The following is a 21,868-nucleotide window of genomic DNA, read 5'->3' as shown; positions in this document are numbered from 1 at the left end:
CATGATATACTAATAGGGTCATGAATCGGTAATCCAGTTCCGGTTAATGAAATTTTAATCGGATTTTTTCTATAATACTAACGAAAAGAAAGTATACTAACGAATAAGTTTATTTCCATTTTTTCCTTTAGCAGAACGTTAATTTTTAAAAAACATTTTCGATTTTTTTTTTTTTTTTGATTTTTTTTTTAAGTTTAGATTTGTGGAATCAAGAAGCCAAAAGGGTATCTATTTTTTTCAGTTTAAACCAATTTTTTTTCTTAAACAAATTTTCTTTTTATTTTTACTTTTTTTCGGTTTTAATTTTATTTCTATATAATAATACTTTTTTCCTAATGTTTTTTGTTCCTTCACCGCTTAAGTTTGGATCAATACTGCGGTGTTACGGCAAGCACTAATAATTTTTTATTTCTTGGTTAACTTTTTTTACTTTCTTTTTCCTAATTTTTTTGCCTTTTAAGTAGGTACTGCTATGTAATCGAAATAAATAAATATATTTTATATGATTTCTTTTTTTAGTTAGGATAGAATAAATGATTTTTAAAAAATATCCAGCCAAAAAAAAAATAATAAAATTAATAATTTTTTTTAAATTATATTTATTTATTTTATATAGTAAAATTTTATTTTTCACCCACATTATAATCCAAATAAATTATATTACTCATTAATCCTGCTGCAAACACGACAAATTAGTTACAGCTAATAATTATGAAAGTCAACAGAAATAGACATTTTAATTTACTTATAGTTATTTAGGATATATCTGATATGTATTTAATTAATTTAATCGGATATTTAATTAATTTAAAATCTCTAAAACTTTTTTAAAAATAAGATTTAAAAGGTTAAATAAGTTTTTAATAAAAATCACTATTATTTAAAGCCTACTATTATTTTTTTTTAGACTCCAAATAAGCTTTAAGAAAATTTCAAATTATACTATATTTCAGTTATTATTAAAAAATAATATTTTAATGGTTGCTTGAAGACTCTTGGTCATGACTTAAGCCAAAATAAAATTTCGGTTTATCTTGAAAATATTTAGTTGGAATTGTGAATATTATTAAATATTCCGTTATAATATAATTATCAATAAATTTGTCTCAGAGTTACTTTCTTTTTATAAAGAAAATTACTGTCCCGGATTTCATAAAATATCATCTTTCCGCCTTTAGTTTTAATTCACCCATAAAATTTTAAAAAATAACATACAAATTATATTATGATTTATGAGTAAAATTAAATCCCTATTTAAATTTACGTTAGTTTTCTATTCTTTGAATTAGTTATTTAAAAAATTAATTAATTTATTACAAGTTTTTGTTGTTTTTATTTCTCATGTTACTAAATATACTAAATAGCATGATTTTTGGCGTGAAAAATCATTTTATGGAATATTTATATATGGACGAAACTCACGAAAGGATTTATCAATGTATATTATACTTTTTTGATATTTGACTCTAAACCGTTAATAAAAGTCATAACTTTGAATAAGAAATTATTTTATCAACCTTAAAAATTATTTTATTCATATTTAAATTATATATATAAAAAATTCCTATTACTTCATTCAGCTAATACCTGATAGTAACCCTATAAAAAAATTGGATACGTTTTTTATAAAGTTTTTATACGATTTTTTTTCCTTAGAAATAACGTATCATAATAGGATACGGAAAAATGCACAATTCCGTATCACCAAAAATATGGTTTGGATACGGAATTTGCACGGGATTTATATGGAATTTACATGATTTGATCACTGATTTTATCACGAAATTTATACGATTTGGTCACTGAATTTACTATTTGTATTACAGTTTACTATAATTGTATTTACATAAATCTAATTTCACTTTATTAAATTAAATAAAAAATAAAAAAATAAACAAAGTACAAATACATTATGAAAATTCCCTCTTTATTAAAACCACCTATTGCAACCTAAATTATCTATAAGTTCAGGTTCATTTGTAGTCAAACAACCTAAAAGAACAAAAAAAAAAGATTGGAAACAAAACCCCCATCTGCAATCGTCCAAGTCACCAAAGGTCAGCATTCCTACAAAAAAAGAAAGAGAACTCCAGAATGTCTAACCTACATAAAAGAAAAGAATTATGAGGCGTCTAATGAAAAAGAAACCAAAACAACAAAATAAATCCAAAACTGACCTACAAAAAAAGCAGACTCTGAAGCAACAAAACTGAAACAACCTACAAAAAGAAAAGAATCTGAACCCAACATACAAAAAAACAAAAAAATTCGAACTGACCTAAAAAAAGAAAAAAATCCTGAATCATCCTACAAAAAGAAAAGGACTCCCAAACTGATCTACAAAAAAAAAAAAAGAAACTGAATATTCTCACAAAAAAAATCTGCTGGCCTATGAAATTAAATATAAATAAAGAAGAAAGGGGAATAAAGAATAAACCAAAAAAAATATTTTTTTAAAAAGAGGGATAACGAAGTTAGGAAAGTTAAAAAAAAATTTTTTTTTAAAGGGAGGACGTCAAAGTTAGAAAAATAAAAATTTTTTTTATAAAGAGGAAATAGAAATAGAAAGAAGAAATTTTTTTTTAAAAAAAAAGAAGAGTGGGAAATAAAAGAAAAATTTTTTTTTAAGGGAGTGATGAAAAAAAATTTTTTTTCAAAGGAGAGTGACGAAAAAAAAATTTTTTAAAGTGAGGTACGAAAAAAAAAATTATTTTTAAAAGGGGTGACGAAGAAAGAAGAAAAATTTAGAAAAAATAACAAAAATATGACAAGAGAAAGAGAAAGGAAAGGAAAGACAGAAAGGAAGATCGGAAGATCAAACTCATCAAAGTAAGGGTTTATATAAAAAACAAAAAACGTATCATAACAAAACAATAAACAATCATGTGATCTCGTGTTATGATACGGAATTTTTGTAAAATTATCTTCTAAAAATATTAAGTTTAAAAATTCCGTATACATTCCGCATGATTAATTTTTTCCGTATACATTTCTTATACATTAGTTTTTTAAAAAAATGTTCAAAAATGAATTACTTATTAAATATACGGAATTTGTATACGGAATCTATAGAAACGTACATAAAATGTATACAAAACGTATCCTTTCCGTATACATATTTTTTATAGGGTAATATAATTCCTAATACAGTAATATGTAACTTTGCTTCTAACAATACAAAGCAAGCATCATTTTTTTCAATGTAAAAGCAAAACTAAATTCAGCGCAATAAAAGTCTATTTATTAGTCTAATGCATTACAATAATAGTCTATCTTTTTTATATACAAGTATAGTTATAATTTTATGTATAGCGATGTTGCGATGTAGACCTTACCATCGGCCTAAATTAGAAGATCATCGTTGGTACAATCTTAAGGCATTATTAAATTGGGCCGATAATTTAGGCCGATGGCAAGGTTTGGGACATAGTCAAGTTTTGTCTACAACAGCGACTTTTCAAAAAAAAAAAAAGCCCTTCAAATTCTTCTTTTTTTCTTAAGGACGCCTCCTAGGTCCTAACTTCGGCCTTTTGGATATCTGACATGGAATTGTAAGTATAACGGGAAGGGAGGGGGATTTTTTTAATTGAAAACGTTATTAACATTCCTTTTTGGCTTTTTACGGCTTCAATATTTAAAAGTAAATCTCAAATTAAAAAAGTCAAGCTTACACAAGCATTAATGCTTTTGATAATAATATTGAATGGGTTAAAGTAAAATTTCTATGAAGTTCGCTATAATTGAAAAGAGACTACTTTAGTAAGATCAACGTTTATTTTATCTTCGGAGCCCAATATAATAAACTAATTTTGGCTTATGACAAATTTTACTTAAACTAAATCCACTATAATTATTTTTATCACAACTTACTGATTTTATTATACCGAGTCATATGTGTTTATTCATAATACAACAATATTAATTTAACTCTGGCCAGCATTAAATTAGTTTTGGCCTGCATCAAGTACACGGTAGATTATAATATATCACATGATAAATTTCGAAACTTTATTGGTAGTAATAATAAATTACATAAATAATTTAATCAATTTCATTTATAAAATCATAAATATTACTAATAAATGAATCTCTATAATTTAAAACTTGAATATCATATGATTCATATTTCTTTACTTTATCTTCACAAGTAAAAAAATCATTAATAACTCCAAAATAAGTTTCTGTAAAAGCAAAATATTTAACTCTTTTCTTTTTCATAATAAATTCTTCCATATAAGAATAAATACTCTTACATTTATCATCATTCTTTTTATGTTTGATTAATAATTTTTTAACAAAAGTATTTTGAAAATTTTTTAAGAATATTTTTAAATCATTTTCATCAATTGAATTAAGAATCAAATGTAAATATTCTAATTTAAAAGGAAGAATTTGTCCTAAATTTTGTAATATAATTGAACTAATTTTAATACTATCATTAAGATTATTTTCAAGGTAACTTAAACAAAATGCATCAATTGTAAGGTAACTAAGATTTTGTGAAATATTTTCAATCAAATTAATTATTAGATGAGTATTCTCATTAGAAAACCTAATACGACCCAAATATTTAATTTTATTACAATATTTTATAATTAATTGTAATAATTGTTGTAATAATGGTCCTGATTCATTATTTACAATTCCAAAATTTTCTAAATAATTTCCCGACTTTTGTATTAACGGTTCCAATAAATCATCATCATCAATTTCATTCAAAAATAAAGATTTTAATTTAAATGATTTAGTAATGTTGATAATCTGTTGAATAAATTTAGAATCTAGAGAAAAACAATAAATAATATGAATTGATTCTAAAACATTCAATTGATTGAATACTTCAGTTAAAACAGTAATATTATTAAAATCAACATAATAAAATATGATTGTGTTTAATGTATTTGAACAATAAGGATTTTTTAATGATAATAGTGAATGGTGTAAGGGGAAATTATAACCAATTAAAATCTTTTTAAGATTTTTTTGAGATTGAATTATTTGTGATAATGACAAACATTTTTCAGTAACTGGATGAATATCATCATTTTCATCTAAATCTGAATCTGGATCTGAATCATCTGAACTAAATTGAAAATAAAGTGATGAAATTGACTCACAATTAGAGTAAAGAAAATTTGAAAATCTTGTTACGCTATCAGTTTCTTTATCCAAATCAATTTTAAAATTTTTAATATTATAAATGAATTTAGGATTTTGTAATATTAATTGTAAAATCTCATCAAAATATTCAAATCCTGTACTATTAAACAACATAATTTCAAAACTATTCAAAATTACTTCATTTTCAATGAATATTTGAAATAATAATCTATGAATTAATTTTGTAAAGTTGGGCGTTTGTGAAAGTAATAACTTCTTCGTATTTTGTATAAAATAACCTGAATTTGGTGTTTCAGTTTTTGAAGTTTCAAAAGTTGTAATCCACTTATTAATCGCGTAATTGATCTTACATGTGTCTAAATGTTGAATAAAACTAGGATAATTAAACAATGTGTTTGAAGAAAATAGATCATTACGGATTATATATTCATTTAATTTTTTTTCATCATCATCTTTCAAATAATGTAAATAAATTTCAATAAAATTATAATTTTCAGTAAGAATTGAAAATGGATCCTTCCATAATAATGGAATTGCCAGACGACACCATAATCTATTAACTAATATACATGAATGTAATGTTTTGAAATCATCATGAAAATATTCTATAATTTCGTTTATTAATTCAGGTAAATCTCCTGAAAATAACTTTGAACATGTCATATTGTTAAAGGAAAAGGGGATTTCAAAATTAGAAGTTACGTTAAAATATGAGCAAATTTATTTGAATTTCGGAAAGTTCGACTGGCAATGTCGCACAAGATAAAGTTGTTTATGATCACTGCATGATCGACCGTTACAAAAAAAAAAAAAAAATTTTTTTTTTGTTAAACCCTTTGTTTAAGATTTAACGAATCTTCCAAGACTTAGTGTTACACACGCTATTTCATTGTAAATACATTTTATAGTTATTTGGTGGGGGCTTTTCAATTCTGCCGGAACTTTATTTTTATTGTGTGACCGATGAAAATATGCCACGTACTAACACGATAGACGCATGGTCAAACGTCAAAAATATCAATCAAATGTCTTAATAATAGAAATTACTACGTGATCAATGAACTTGTAAATTGTGCACGCAAATAATATTTTAAAAATAAGCTATAGCATGAACAAAAATATTAAATTCTTTAAAATTTATTAAATTTATCATAATAAAAATGATAATTAGCTTAGCGAATAAAAATGATCGGCATCATTACACTAATGATTAATCTTTCTTTGTTTATTATTTTTTTTTTGGCTTATTAAACCTTAATGATTAATAAGCGTGTACGTAATTTTTAGACTAATCGATTATTTTAATTGGTTTAGATATGTGCCAAAACGAGACATGCTACACATTACAAATTTCAGGGTAACCAAAGTATCCCCAAATTTTTTTTTAATTACATAAACAAAATAATTTTCTAAAAAAAGAATTTGCCGAAAGGTAATTACTTTATTTTAATATATATACATACAGTACTTTTTAAAATAATATTAATAAATAAATATTACAGGTTAAAGAAATCTTTTTTGTGTTAAAAAAAAAATTGGTCCGTTAAGAAAAGGACAAAATTAAAAAAAATGGTAAAAAAAAAAATAATAATAGTTTCTCTTAAAGAAAAACCTTCTTTAAAAAAATAGTTTTAAAACCATTAAAAAAGTTTTCTTTACGTAATTAGTAATATACTTCAGTGTTAAAAAAAAATTTATTATGGGTCACATGGATTTTTTATCATGGTTTACTGCTCCGGGCTTTACAGTAGGTGAACGGGTACTGTTGATCAAATAGATATTGAGTTTGCGGTAAGGTTGGTCAAACTTTCCGTACCTGTAAAAAAAATCCACTAAAAAAAATATCCTTATGATCTATTAGTTAGGAAACAATATTAACTTAATATTCATCAGTCTAACCAAAAGAAAACAACAAATTACCAATCAATATAATAAATATGGAATAGACCGGAACAACGCCATATCACACGTTACACCACTCAAATTTATGCAGGGTAATCTCTATAAACTAATAAGTATAAGTCACTATATAAAAATATTGTGTAACAAATGTCGGAAAATCCGCATTGAAAAGTGAGTAAAGTGAGTTTGATACTTTAGTGGATAATAATTATGAGAAGACCGCTTTTTTGGGATTTATACACTTAGTAACTATAAGTATTTAATAATATTATGCTTTAAATGATGCTCCAATGGTATTTCTTGCACCTTCTTGAAATAAATTATAAATATGAATTTCTGATTTTAGTTTCATATTGCAAATTTGCAAATCAATCTCATCAATTCTTTTTTAACATTCCAAATTTAAAATCAATAATTTTACTTTAATTTAATTTAATTTAAGAATGTTTAAATGTTTATAAAAGTCACAACACAATCTCAAAAATTTTTCATTTCAAGCTTGATGTTTTTTTTATGTAATACATTATTGTTATTAAAAAAATCTAAATACTCAAATACTTTAAATACGATTATGTTTTGTTATATTTGACCTTAAAAATATATAATTACTAAAAGAATTAATAAGACCTTAACATTGATGCTTGATACTTTATACAAAAATTTCTATATTTGGTGATTAAACTCAATGATCATTTTTCATTGGTAACTGAAAAGAGATATCATTACATTATATTTCAATTCTTCCATGTGATGTAGCATTCTGTAATTATATATCTTAATAAATTTATTAAACATTTGTGTCAATCAAATATTATTATTATCAAAATTAGTCAATTAAACTGAGTAATACTTAGTAAATATGATCATTTATGATTCATGTGTCAATTGTGTCATGCGTGTTATGATTCACCATTGCTATAACATATATATGATATGATAAAACTGTGATATGGTAAGTATAAAAATGGCCACTTCTCTTTCTTCAATAACATATGCACAAAAGTAATAATATATGCTCAAAAGTATAACATATTATAACATGGCATGCTCAAAAGTATTTTCAGAAAATTTACGTGAATATACAGATGAAATTATACAGTATTTTAGATATGATTATTCGACATTATATTCATGTATATTGGTCAACAGATTATGGTGTCGTTTAGCAATTCCATTATTATGGGAAGATCCATTTTCAGTTCCTACCCAAAATTATCAAGTTATTGAAATTTTATTAGTTAATTTAAATGAAAAAGATAAAGCACATTTAATTGAACATGGGATTATTAAAAATTTATTTTATTCAAATACTTTATTTAATTATCCTAATTTTATTAAATGTTTAAGTACACATAATATTAGAATTTCAATCGATAATTTCGCCACTTCTGGAAAATCTGAAATTTATAAGTCATTATTTAAAACGTTCATTGAGAATGAAGTAAATTTATATTCTTTTGAACTTGTATTAGATATAAGTATGGATTATGAATATTTCAATTATACTTTGGAATTGATTTTACAAAGTCCATTTATTATTCATAATATCAGAAATTTGGTAATTCATATTTATAGATCTGATAGAATGAATAATATAATTCCTTTTTTAGAATTTTTATCTTCTAATTGTAATTCAATCTCATCAATTCATTTTTTACTTGCTACTAAAATTCCATTAATTGAAAAATACTTATCAAATATTATTGCTTTACAACAAAATCTTAGAACAATTTCATTTGGATATAATGATCCTTTTTATAATTCTATGTTGTCATTTAGTAATTTTTCGAATACTCTAAACACGATTATATTTTATCATATTGATTTTAAAAATATAAAACTTTTAAATCAACTTTTCAATCAATTAAATGTTTTAGAATCAATTCATATCATTTATTGTTCATCTCTTGATTCAAACTTTATTCATCAAATCATCAATATTGTAAAACCAATCAAATTGAAATCTTTATTTTTGTCGGAAATAATACAGATTGAATTATTACGATTATTATTACAAAATTCTGGTAATTATTTAGAAAATTTTGAATTAGGATTTATGGCAGATGAAGTTACTGAATTAAAACAACAATTACTTGAATTAATTTTAAATTATTGTACAAATGTTAGATATTTAAATATAGTTATATTTGATAAAATTAATATTCATCCAATATTCAACTTAATTGATAATAATTTGAAAAATATTAATTATATTATTATTGAATTTAATTTTATTGAATCATATGATTCTGGTAAAGTTTGTTCAATAATATTACAAAATTTAGGACAAATACTTCCTTCTAAATTAGAATATTTACGTTTGGATCTCAATTTTAATATAAATGATTTGGAAATATTTTTGAAAGAATCTCAGAATACTTTTATTAGAAAATTATCAATTAGAAAAACTGCAATGAAAAAAATAACATCATTTATTAGAAGATTATCAATTTCAAAAACAACGATGGAAAAAAAAGGTGTAGATAGTATTTTATCATGTATAAAGAAATATATTATGAAAAATAAAAGGGTTGAATATTTGGCTATTAATGTAATTTTTCAAAATAATGATAGAATTGAAATTGAAGATCTATATTCCTTAAAATATGAAGTAGATGAATTTAAATTACATGATATTATTGTTCGAAAATATGATGATTTATATATTCAAGCTTTTGATTTTGTAAATAATGATAAGATATGCAAAAGTTATGATTATTAAAAGCTATTATCATTATTCATTTCAAATTAATGATTTGTCAAAAAATGTTTCAGTTCAATAATAAGTTAGATATAACAAATATTTTCATTGGGATCATTTGAAAAAAAATATATTGAATATTCTGAGAATTATTATTAAGTAATAAATGTAATGGTTTATTTTAAAAATAGATATTTTATTTTATTTTATTGAAAGCAGTGTGACTAAGTTGGTTAATATAGAAACTAAATATTAAATGTAATAAAAAAAAGTCTTAAAATGTAGTGATTTTGCAATTACATGATTTATAATCATTTTTGTGACTTAAATAATAAGAAATAAGCAGTTATGATTAATTTTAAAATTATTAGTAAGAAATTTCTAAAAATAAAACATTTTGAAGTACCTACTCCACATCATGATTATTGTTTTTTGTAGAAAAACTCAACTTCGGACTTATATACTTGACAGTGGGATCATTAAATGAAAAAAAAAATACGGGCTGCTTTTTAAATTAGATTAATAGATCATTTATTTAGATGATTTCAAACCCTGACTAGCATTAACTACAGTAGTATATTAACTAGTAAGTCCTTTACTTCCCTTTTCACCAGAGAAATATTACCTTAGGTGGCTTTTTCACAGTTTTCTATTAGCGCTACTTTCTGATTTACATTTTTGCATCTCCTATAGTTATTACTGATAATGTATTTCTCTGTGAAATAAAATAAAGAATAAAAACAAAAGTGTTCTATGATTTTACGTTATATCACATATTTTTTCTTTGAAATTTTCTTTTTTTTTGTTACCAAATTTTTATTCTTATTTTATTATTCTTTTTTTAAAAAAAAAAAAATCTTTTTTAAAAAAAACTCTATTTATGAATAATTTTATTCCACGCCTAATAGTATTCAAAATAATTAAAATAATTTTATGCATTGAAGTTTTATTTATTATAACCAAAACTAGAAGTTCATAATATTGTTAAAATCATTAATTTTAAAAACTTTTTATTTGTATATAAAGGAATAAAAGATTGAATAAATCCAAAACAAAAAATTATTTATTTAAATAAAAAAAAGAAAATAACAAAAAACTGCTTTAAAAGCCATTTTTAAGTCATTTTAGAAATAATGAATGAAGAACGAACACGTGTTTAATAAAGATTCAGTTTGTCATGAATATTCTGTGTGACCATATATACGATATTAAATTCATTAATTACCAATCACAAACCACTTCACTCTTCTTTTACTTTAGATCTTCCTAAACTTTTTTGTAGCATGCTGAATTCCTTCTTTTTTAACGTAGAATTTTATCCGGTATAACTTCTAATATTAAAAGGAACCTTGGACTACAAATTAAGATCAGTCGTGTGACAACAAGCACTAGTTTTACCACGTTTTCCTATTTGTTAAAGGAATTTTTAAAATTAATGTGGTATTTTGCAGACATTAATATAAAAAGCATACGTACTATCATTTTGAGTTTTAATTTTTAATTCTTCGATATCACGCTTTTTTGAAGAATTCGTGGTTATAGTCAAAATAGGCTTACTTTGCGGTTGATACTGAGAGTTAAAGGAGCATTGTTCGGCGGAATTTATATTATTGGAGGATAAACTAAAAAATGTGTACAATAAAAATTTATTAATTTTTTTGTTCATAATTTTATATTATTAAACTGATTACCTTTGAATATTATTAATATCAAATTCATATTCTTTGTAATGTATTCTAAAATTAAAATAAAATACTGAATTATTATTTGGTGGTTTAATTAATATTTTAAACTTTTTACACCACTAGTCAATTATAATATAATATACCTTGCTTCATATTAGACGAAGTCATTGAAGATAAATTTATAGGTTTAGAAATAAAAGAGCTTAATGCTCTACTTGTATAAATTGCCTTTTGATGAGACTGTTCACTAAATTCAGGACCAAGTTTCTTTAACTGTGTTAATTCCAATCTTGTTTCTTCAGCTTGTTGAAATTCTTCAATAATTTCAAATAATAGAGGCATATCATAAAAATAACTACACATATATTTCCAATCGATAGCAGAACCATAGATTTCATCTATAGTTGGTCTTTTTGAAGGATTAGAATCCCAACATCTTATCATTAAGTTAGCAAAACATTCAGGAGTATCGTTTGTAATTTCAGGCCGCTTTCCATCAAGAATTTTATAAATAAGATGAATATCATGTTCAACATTAGCAAAAGGTTTACAACCTGTTGTAAGTTCCCACATTATCATACCAAAACTATATACATCAGTTTCTTTTGAAAATGTACCACCTTTAAATATTTCTGGTGCGATATAAGGTATTACTCCGTATGTTTCATTACTTGATAAAGTATTATTTGCAGGTTGTGATAATCCTAAGTCCCCAATTCGCCAATCGTCTAAATAGTCTATGTTCCATAATGATAATAATATATTTCCACTATGAAAGTCTCGATGTATAAAATTATTTCTATGAATACCATGAAGTCTAAAACAAAAAAATTTAGTAGTTAATAAACTTAAATATAAAAAATACATGATATTTATACATTTAATATACATACCCAGATGAAATATCATTTAAAATATTTATTTTATCAATCCATGTAATGTTTATAAAATTCTTTTGCAAATAATTATGTAAATCTCCACCTTCCGCATAATCCATTATCAACATATACTCTTTTGTTATGGGATCTTGTGTAATACCATGACACATAATCAAACCACAACCTTTATTATTAAGTTGACAAAATGATTTTAGCTAGTAAATTACAAATATTTTAGTTAAATTTTTAAATACATTGTAAAATCCAAAATATTAATATTAAATATACCTCATCTAAAAAATATTTACTAATATTTTGTGAATTATGTAATCTTTTTATAGCAACATCTCTATCTAATGAACCATCAACCCAAATTGCTTTATAAATAATACTAAATCCACCTTCTGCTATTTTCCTTAAATTTTCAATTTGAGAATATGGAATCCATTTTATTACTAGTCTAAATTTACGCAAATGTTTTATAATAAATTTATATACTTTTAATGGATTTATATTTGTATTATTATTCATATAATCAGCAATCAAATATTGTTGATTGTTGTCAAATATTGTAGAAGCAAGAAGTTCATCTATGATGTAATTTCCACTGAACATATTTGTAATATCAATAGTAATAAATAATATCCTTTTACATTTCATACATTGGGATTGGTCCGTAATTCCAAAAATAATATTTGTTGTTAAACAATACCTACATCCAGTATAAATTACATAGCATTTAGAACACCATTTTTGATAGTAAGATTCTGACTCTTGGTGTAGTATGTATTTTAGGTCTAATTCACAAAATGAGCACTTATTACAATTATCCCACCACGGTAAATATAGAATTGAAATGGATGCTCTAATCAAAGTTGATTCTACCCATCCAGAAAAAATTTGGTAACAATCTTGGCCATGCTTAGATAAATATGATGACCATTGTTTATCACATAATTCACAATCTATTTTTTTATGAGTACAATACAGTGATAAATAGCTATTATTGAACGACAAGGTATTTGGGATTACTTGTCTAAAATATGAAACCTCAGAACAATATTCACACCATTCTTGAATATTCATTGTATTAAAATTATTCCTATTTACTTCATGTTTGATACACTGAGCATTATTTGTAATTATATATGTATCCAAGTATGTATCATTGCCCTTTGTATCTTTAATATACAAAAACAAACAATTTTTACAATATTTTTGTTTAAATTTAAGTGTTACGGAGTATTTATCTCCACAATAATTACACATATTCTCATCATTTTTAAAAGGAATAAATAAAACAGGTACGGGGCTAGATTTTAATCTTGGCGTAGGATCAAATGTATTATTATCTGCGTTCATAATGTTGTATTTCAAGTAATTTATAGAAGTTGAGAAGTTGAACAAAAATTATACAACGGTATTTATATAATTGTGCATATTGACGATCATCTTCGGTTATTCGGTTTTATAAATTTCCCAACTATTCAAGAACCGGATGATCGTTTAGTATTTGCTGCGTCCGATCGACGGTAAAATTACTGCTATTCTATAAATATAAGCAATCGATAAAATTTAGGCCTGAGATTCTAGGAAAAATAAAAAAAAAAGAAAAAATCGGGTTTTAAATGCTCTTTTTTTTATCGTATGAGCTTGCTTTTTTTTTAACAAATTATAAACTTTTTATGTTTCATCGACTCTGTTTAGCTCCAGAGTTATTGATTAGACGATCAGATGGTAATAGTAATAAATTGTTTTATATAAACGATTATAATTTGAATATGACAAAAAAAAAATATTATCGTTATATCAAACTTTTAAACAACAATTATATTTTTTAAAAAAAATATAACTTGATCATCACAAAACACTATAAGAAAAAAGCATATACTTTCTAAACATAACAAGAGAACGCTTTTTATTGATTTTTATGCGTTTATATTTTTTATTTTTTTCATCTTTTTTTGGTGAAAAAAATTTAAATTTGATCGTATAAAATACTATACAGATATTAATCAGCTTTGAATTACTAGCTGTAACCTATTACGTTGCAACAGGATAAATCAATATGATGAAATTTCTGGTATACTATATTTAAAAAAATTAATTATTACGATAATTTATCTATAATTCGATTATGATATGAGCAAAAAATAAAATTGATTAAAATTTTACCATATTAAATAAGATAAAATTATAATAATTAATAATAAAAACCAACTGATCTTTTAGTGTTTTCAAATATTCGGTATTTATGACAAAATCAACAAAACATTTTACTCTGGCTATTTATATGTCAATTTTAAATAATTCAAGTTCCAAATAGTTTGAATTATCAATTTTACTGATCCGTTTTTCATAAGTTGGATAAATTGTATTTTCACAACTGATTCTTAATTTATTATTAATACTTTGCCATAAACTCAGTTCATAAATACCAAATGATGGACCCTTGCTATATCCATCGATATTACGTATAGCTTTCTTTTCATCCTTTACGCGACTTAAAATGTAATTTTCAATATTTTCATTATCAAAGGAGAATATAAAACTATCTTTAGTAATACCATAATTACCATCAAATTTCCATCCAATTGGATTATATCCTCCAAGAATTTCGTTACTACCTTCAACTTTAACCAATGTTACAGTATGAAGTTGATCTATACAAATTTCATGGAACTTTTTAAACCTGTTAAACACTCCGCTAGACCCATCACGAGAATCACGATATAATAATTTGAATTCATGTGAAGTAGTCAGCTTATCTGTAATTTCTAATCTATCAATCCATTTTGAGATTATTTCAGCATGTTGAGGTGTAATTATCTTAGAATCGATATTTTTAATCTTGTTAGTAGTTGAAACTTTTTGCTTGTTCAATAAACTACTATCATATCCCATTGATCGTCCTGTAGAAGTAGTACCTGATGCAAATGACATATATTCTTGTGACTCGTTATCGCTATTTGTAACTCTAGGAATTTCTAATGTAGATATTTGTTTTGAAATAGATATACGAGGTAATGATTCCTTGCTGTCATCATCCAAAAAATAATTTAGTAAATCATTATATAATTCCTTTGGTAAGATTTTTTTATAAGATTTTACTTTCTTCATAAATTCCCTTGAAGTTAAATTTCGAAATCTAATAAAAGGAATACAATGATGTAAAGCATTCTTTAAAGCATTAATATCATCTTTTGAAAAGCTTGTAGGATCAGAAGAGAGTTCTGGATTTTGAGCGAGTCCCCATTTAATCACGTATTCCCATACTTGAATTTCTTTCATTTGAAGATTATCATTTTTGATAAGCGTGATTAAAAGTCTTTCCGGAATTGTAGAAAAACTTGGAGAATTAAATATCTTTTCTGGATCTTTAGAAATAAAATCAGTACAATATTTTTGAAGTTTTAAGAAAGAATCGTTTTCAAAGCTTGTCTGATACACCAAATCAAAATTTTGTTCCAACCAGTTTGTTTTGTTTTTAATTAAAAAGGATTCAATATAAGGAATTAACTCTTGAAGGTTAAGTTCGCTAGAAGTAACCAAGATTTTAATGATATCTGAAATATCATATTCTTCCAAAAAAAGTCTTCCCCCATAAATATATCTGAAAAAGAATTAGTCGTTTGTAATTAAAAATATATACATACATAAGTTAGCGCAAAAGAATAAGATATAAAAGTATTTTACCTTAATAATACATGAAAAAATTCGGGTGAAATATTTGGTAATTTAATATTTGTCAAAATTTCATCATTTTTCTTTTTATTAGTTGATAAAATTCTTCTCAAATAAGAAGATCGGTAATTTAAAATAACCATATGAGCACGAAATACTTTCACATAAGGGTCGCTACCAACTTCAATTGTTATATCATAATATTCTTCATCATTTAAAATTTCAAGTAAATTTTGTGATAATTTTGGTAAAAATTTATTATCATCCATTATAATCTTGAAAGGAAAAAGAATGAGAAAAAAATTTTTTTTTTTTTTATCAAACTGCTGATCGATTAAATTACCTATTGATACAGATCAGAGATGTGCAACAGAGATCATACGCTCCACAAACTTCGCATTTAAGTAATTAATGACTTACCATAAACTGATTAACCTTTAAATTGATTTCGAACTAAAAATAACTAAAATAACTATATTTTTATATCAGGATAAACATAATTTTTTTTTTATTATAAAATATTCAGAATTAATTTTTTCTATCTATGAAAAAAATCAACAAAACATTTTACTCTTTATTTAAATATCAATTCTAAATAATTCAAATTCTAAAAAGGTTGATGGAACATCAATTGTGCTGATTCGTTTTTCATAGGCGCTGTCTTTATTATCGGTTGTACCTTTGCAATTGATTCTCAATGAACCATCGAGAGATTGGTATAAACGTAGGTCATTATTACCAAATGATGGACCCGTACCATTATATCTAACGATCCTACTTATAGCTTCCTTTTCATTCTTTACGCGACTTAAAATGTAATTTTCAATATTTTCATTATCAAAGGAGAATATAAAACTATCTTTAGTAATACCATAATCACTATCAAAATCCCATCCAATCGGATTATATCCTCCAAGAATTTCGTTACTACCTTCAACTTTAACCAATGTTACAGTATGAGGTTGATCTAGTATATAGTTTTTATGGAACTTTTTAAACCTTTTAATCCCCACACTAGACCCATCACGGGAATCACGATATAATAATTTGAATTCATATGAAGTAGTCAGTTTATCTGTAATTTCTAATCTACCAATCCATTTTGAAATTATTTCAGCATGTTGAGATGTAATTATCTTAGAATCAATATTTTTAATCTTGTTAGTTAAAACTTTTTGCTTATTCAATAAATTATTAGCATATCCCATTAATCGTCCTGATATAAATGATATATATTCTTGTGACTCGTTATCACTATTTGTAACTCTATTAATTTCTAATATAGATTTTTGTTTTGAAATTGATATACGAGGTAATGATTCCTTGCTGTCATTATCCAAAAAATAATTTAGTAAATCATTATATAATTCCTTTGGTAAGATTTTTTTATAAGATTTTACTTTCATCAAAAATTCCCTTGAAGTTAAATTACGAAATCTAATAAAAGGAATACAATGATGTAAAGTATTCTTTAAAGTATTAAAATCATCTTTTGAAAAGCTTGTAGGATCAGAAGAGAGTTCTGGATTTTGAGCGAGTCCCCATTTAATTACGTGTTCCCATACTTCAATTTCTTTCATTTGAAGATTATCATTTTGGATAAGCGTGATTAAAAGTCTTTCTGGAAATGTAGAAAAATTTGGAGAATTAAATATCTTTTCTGGCCCTTTAGAAATAAAATCAGCACAATATTTTTGAAGTTCGGAGAAAGAATCGTTTCCAAAGCTTATCTGATATATTAATTCAAAATTTTGTTCCATCCAGTTTTTTTTGTTTTCGATTAAAAAAGATTCCATATAAGGAATTAATTCTTGAAGGCTAAGTTCATTAGCAATAACCAAAATTTTAATGATATCTGAAATATCATATTCTTCCAAAGAAAGTCTTCCGCCATAAATATATCTGAAAAAAAAAAATAAAACGTTTGTAATTAAAAATACAAATACTTTTGTGCAAAGAATAAATATATAAACTTTGTACCTTAATAATATGTGAAAAAAATCGGGAGAAATATTTGGTAATTTAATATGTGTTAAAATTTCATCATTTTTCTTTTTATTAGTTGATAAAATTCTACGCAAATAAGGAGAACGATAATTTAAAATAACCATATGGGCACGAAATACTTTCACATAAGGGTCACTACCAACTTCAATTGTAATATCATAAAATTCTTCATCATTTAAAATTTCAAGTAAATTTTGTGATAATTTCGGTAAAAATTTATCATCATCCATTATAATCTTGAAAGGGCAAGAATGAGAAAAAATTTGGTCAAACTTTTTTTTTGAACAAACTTGATCGGTTAAAATTACCTCCGTAAAGTAACTTAATACGGATCAGTGATGTGTAACAGAGATCATACGTTCCACAAACAAACTCCGCATTAGAATTCTAAAATACGATCTTTGTGACTTACCATAAACTGATTAACCTTTAAATTAAAAATAACTATTTTTATATAAGTATAAATAATAAATTATTTTTTTTTTTATTATAAAATATTGACAAAAATCAACATAACATTTTGCTCTCTATACTAAATATCAATTTTAAATAATTCAATTTCTAAAAATTTTGAATTAACAGTTTTACCGATTCGTTTTTCATAGATTCTGTCTACGTCTTTATTATCGTTTATATATTTGCAATTGATTCTCAATTGACCATTAATAGTTTGGCATAAACTCAGGCCACCATCGCCAAATGATGGACCCTTACTATATCCATCGATCTTACGTATAGCTTTCTTTTCATCCTTTACGCGACTTAAAATGTAATTTTCAATATTTTCATTATTAAATGAAAATATAAAACTATCTTTAGTAATACCATAATCACCATCAAATTTCCATCCAATCGGATTATATCCTCCAAGAATTTCGTTACTACCTTCAACTTTAACTAATGTTACAGTATGAAGTTGATCTATACAAATTTCATGGAACTTTTTAAACCTGTTAAATACTCCATCAGACCCATCACGAGAATCACGATATAATAATTTGAATTCATATGAAGTAGCCAGTTTATCTGTAATTTCTAATCTATCAATCCATTTTGAAATTATCTCAGCATGTTGAGATGTAATTATCTTAGAATCAATATTTTTAATCTTGTTAGTTGAAACTTTTTGCTTATTCAATAAATTATTATCATATCCCATTAATCGTCCTGTAGAAGTACCTGATGTAAATGATATGTATTCTTGTGACTCGTTATTACTATTTGTAACTCTAACAATATCTAATGTAGATTTTTGTTTTGAAATAGACATACGAGGTAATGATTTCTTGCTGTTATCATCCAAAAAATAATTTATTAAATCATTATATAATTCCTTTGGTAAGATTTTTTTATAAGATTTTACTTTCATCAAAAATTCCCTTGAAGTTAAATTACGAAATCTAATAAAAGGAATACAATGATGTAAAGTATTCTTTAAAGCATTAAAATCATCTTTTGAAAAGCTTGTAGGATCAGAAGGAAGGTCTGGATTTTGAGCGAGTCCCCATTTAATTACGTATTCCCATACCTGAATTTCTTTCATTTGAAGATTATCATTTTGGATAAGCGTGATTAAAAGTCTTTCCGGAATTGTAGAAAAATTTGGAGAATTAAATATCTTTTCTGGATCTTTAGAAATGAAATCAGTACAATATTTTTGAAGTTTTAAGAAAGAATCGTTTTCAAAGCTTGTCTGATATACTAAATCAAAATTTTGTTCCAACCAGTTTGTTTTGTTTATAATTAAAAAAGATTCTATATAAGGAATTAATTCTTGAAGGTTAAGTTTGCTAGCAATAACCAGGATTTTAATGACATCTGAAATATCATCATATTCTTCCAAAGAAAGTCTTCCCCCATAAATATATCTGAAAAAAAAAATCGAAACGTTTGTAATTAAAAATACAAATACTTTTGCGCAAAAATAAAAAAAATATAAACTTTGTACCTTAATAATATGTGAAAAAAATCGGGAGAAATATTTGGTAATTTAATACATGTTAAAATTCCATCATTTTCCTTTTTATTAGTTGATAAAATTCTGCGCAAATAAGGAGAACGATAATTTAAAATAACCATATGGGCACGAAATACTTTCACATAAGGGTCACTACCAACTTCAATTGTAATATCATAAAATTCTTCATCATTTAAAATTTCAAGTAAATTTTTTGATAATTTCGGTAAAAATTTATTATCAGCCATTACAGCCATTATAATCTTGAAAGAAAATGTGAGAAAAAATTTGGTCAAACTTTTTTTTTTCGGTCAAAATTACCTCCGTAAAGTAATTTAATAAAAGATCAGAGATGTGCAACAATAGAGATCATACGTTCCACAAACTGCATTTTGACCAACATTTTAATCATGTGCTTTTTAGACCTCATCTAAGGATTATCTGCGTAACATTTCAAGATCGCATTAAAAATGTTCCTTGGTAATGTCGTTACCTTATAAAAATTTTTCAGAAAAATGATCACATGTACTGTATGTCTGAGTTTCTTCGACATGAAACTAGAAAAATGATAATTTATCAGAGTTTTTTCCGAGAATTTTTTTTATAGGGTTAAATTACAAAACTTTATCCAAAAATAAATGTTATGCAGGAATAAAAAAAAACATGTGCGGATTAAAGCACTTTATTTTTCATCTTTACTAATTTTAAATAAAAAAAGCAAAAATGTTTATTACTGTAAATTTTCAAACAGACAAAATTTAGAAGTTTTTTAATTTATAAAACAATTTTTTTTGACTCACAGCTTATCCATTAATATTTTTAACTTAAACTTAATACAAGCTTAATAAAAATATCTTGATGTATAAAACATTTTTTATAATTTGCCAAATATTAAAGTAACTTTTTTTTCGTTTTACGATAGAATTTATCCGAATAACTGCTTTAACAGTAAGATTTTTTTTCTCATAAAAATACATAAATTTTCGTCGTTAAATTGTATATTTACTTGAAAATATCTTTAAAAATTTGGCCTTTAAGGTTTCGTATAATACAAAGGACGGAAATGATTATCGAAGAGGAAATAATTGTGTAAAATTATGGTTGTCAAAATTATGGAATTTATATTTAATCATCATATCAGTCATGTGGTCTCTATACCTCATTTGAAGTAGCGATCAGAGAAAAATTATAGTCATTGTTTGATGAAGTTCTCGCACCCGAAACCCTTTCGTAATTACTACTGTACCATTACCTTAACTGTTAAGTAAATATTTTGATGGCATGGAATTAAGATATCAGATATATTATTATTTTTTACGAATATATGATATATCGGATCTTATCGAAGGGTAGCTATCACTTCATTCAATGATTAATGTTTTTTTTTAAATTTAAAATCTAATATTAACAATTAAATTTTAAAAACTAACAATTGATATTTCTATTGAAAAAGGTTTTTGCGCATTTATTGATTTACAGTATAATATAATAAAGCATTATTTAAGAATTCTAAAGATTATTCATATAATGTCTATTTCAATATATCCCAAATATTAAATACGAAAAAACGAAATTATATTTATGTGTATTATATTTAGTTTAGATGTGAAAAGGTATTATTTGCGCTCTAGAAATTAATGAGAGATTTCATAGTTTGAATTGAAATAATGAAACCCAAGGTAACAACATCACATTGGCTATAAATTTTTATTTGAAGATATTGAAGGATTTGGAGTGCGTCCCTCTCGTATAAAATTTTGAGTTGAAGGATAGAACATTATAATATTTCGAAACCGGCCATAACGCTAAATTGTAATTCACTTGTGTGACTTATCTTACCTTTTATTGGAAGTCTCTCAAGACGATGGAGCACGCGAAAAAATGATATTTTAGGACAAGATTTACGGTATGGCGAGTTATTTATTCAGTTCTA

The 21,868-nt window shown here is 24.5% G+C and overlaps 6 protein-coding genes across 6 annotated transcripts; 1 reads left to right on the top strand and 5 right to left on the bottom strand.

The window, feature by feature from the left end:
- Positions 1-4,022: 4,022 nt before the first annotated feature.
- Positions 4,023-5,814, bottom strand: OCT59_000312 (uncharacterized protein). Its single transcript, XM_025326861.2, has one exon. It carries the CDS (start codon positions 5,782-5,784, stop codon positions 4,042-4,044), a length of 1,743 nt encoding a protein of 580 aa, XP_025174039.1. The 5' UTR covers positions 5,785-5,814; the 3' UTR covers positions 4,023-4,041.
- A 2,248-nt stretch (positions 5,815-8,062) lies between these two features.
- OCT59_000311 (uncharacterized protein) lies at positions 8,063-9,745 on the top strand (the record flags this gene model as incomplete). The annotated part of the gene is made up of 1 exon (XM_025326862.1): positions 8,063-9,745. The coding sequence occupies one exon, from the start codon at positions 8,063-8,065 to the stop codon at positions 9,743-9,745; it is 1,683 nt and encodes a 560-aa protein (XP_025174040.1).
- A 1,333-nt stretch (positions 9,746-11,078) lies between these two features.
- Positions 11,079-13,649, bottom strand: OCT59_000310 (uncharacterized protein; the record flags this gene model as incomplete). Its single annotated transcript, XM_066138748.1, has 7 exons — positions 11,079-11,131; positions 11,201-11,346; positions 11,416-11,479; positions 11,553-11,807; positions 12,219-12,226; positions 12,303-12,502; positions 12,576-13,649. The coding sequence occupies 7 exons, from the start codon at positions 13,647-13,649 to the stop codon at positions 11,079-11,081; spliced, it is 1,800 nt and encodes a 599-aa protein (XP_065988213.1).
- Positions 13,650-14,576: 927 nt separating this feature from the next.
- Positions 14,577-16,240, bottom strand: OCT59_000309 (uncharacterized protein; the record flags this gene model as incomplete). The annotated part of the gene is made up of 3 exons (XM_025319364.2): positions 14,577-15,368; positions 15,564-15,900; positions 15,984-16,240. The coding sequence occupies 3 exons, from the start codon at positions 16,238-16,240 to the stop codon at positions 14,577-14,579; spliced, it is 1,386 nt and encodes a 461-aa protein (XP_025174044.2).
- Positions 16,241-16,510: 270 nt separating this feature from the next.
- On the bottom strand, positions 16,511-18,247 carry OCT59_000308 (uncharacterized protein). Its single transcript, XM_025319365.2, has 2 exons — positions 17,952-18,247; positions 16,511-17,873 (listed from the first exon to the last, which is right to left on the bottom strand). The coding sequence occupies exons 1-2, from the start codon at positions 18,206-18,208 to the stop codon at positions 16,550-16,552; spliced, it is 1,581 nt and encodes a 526-aa protein (XP_025174045.2). The 5' UTR covers positions 18,209-18,247; the 3' UTR covers positions 16,511-16,549.
- A 185-nt stretch (positions 18,248-18,432) lies between these two features.
- On the bottom strand, positions 18,433-20,192 carry OCT59_000307 (uncharacterized protein; the record flags this gene model as incomplete). The annotated part of the gene is made up of 3 exons (XM_066138746.1): positions 18,433-19,311; positions 19,507-19,846; positions 19,927-20,192. The coding sequence occupies 3 exons, from the start codon at positions 20,190-20,192 to the stop codon at positions 18,511-18,513; spliced, it is 1,407 nt and encodes a 468-aa protein (XP_065988212.1). The 3' UTR covers positions 18,433-18,510.
- Between the last annotated feature and the right edge of the window lie 1,676 nt (positions 20,193-21,868).

Source organism: Rhizophagus irregularis, chromosome 1 (genome assembly GCF_026210795.1).
Source record: "Rhizophagus irregularis chromosome 1, complete sequence".
NCBI lineage: Eukaryota > Fungi > Glomeromycota > Glomeromycetes > Glomerales > Glomeraceae > Rhizophagus > Rhizophagus irregularis.
This window is presented reverse-complemented; position numbering and strand designations above follow the sequence as displayed.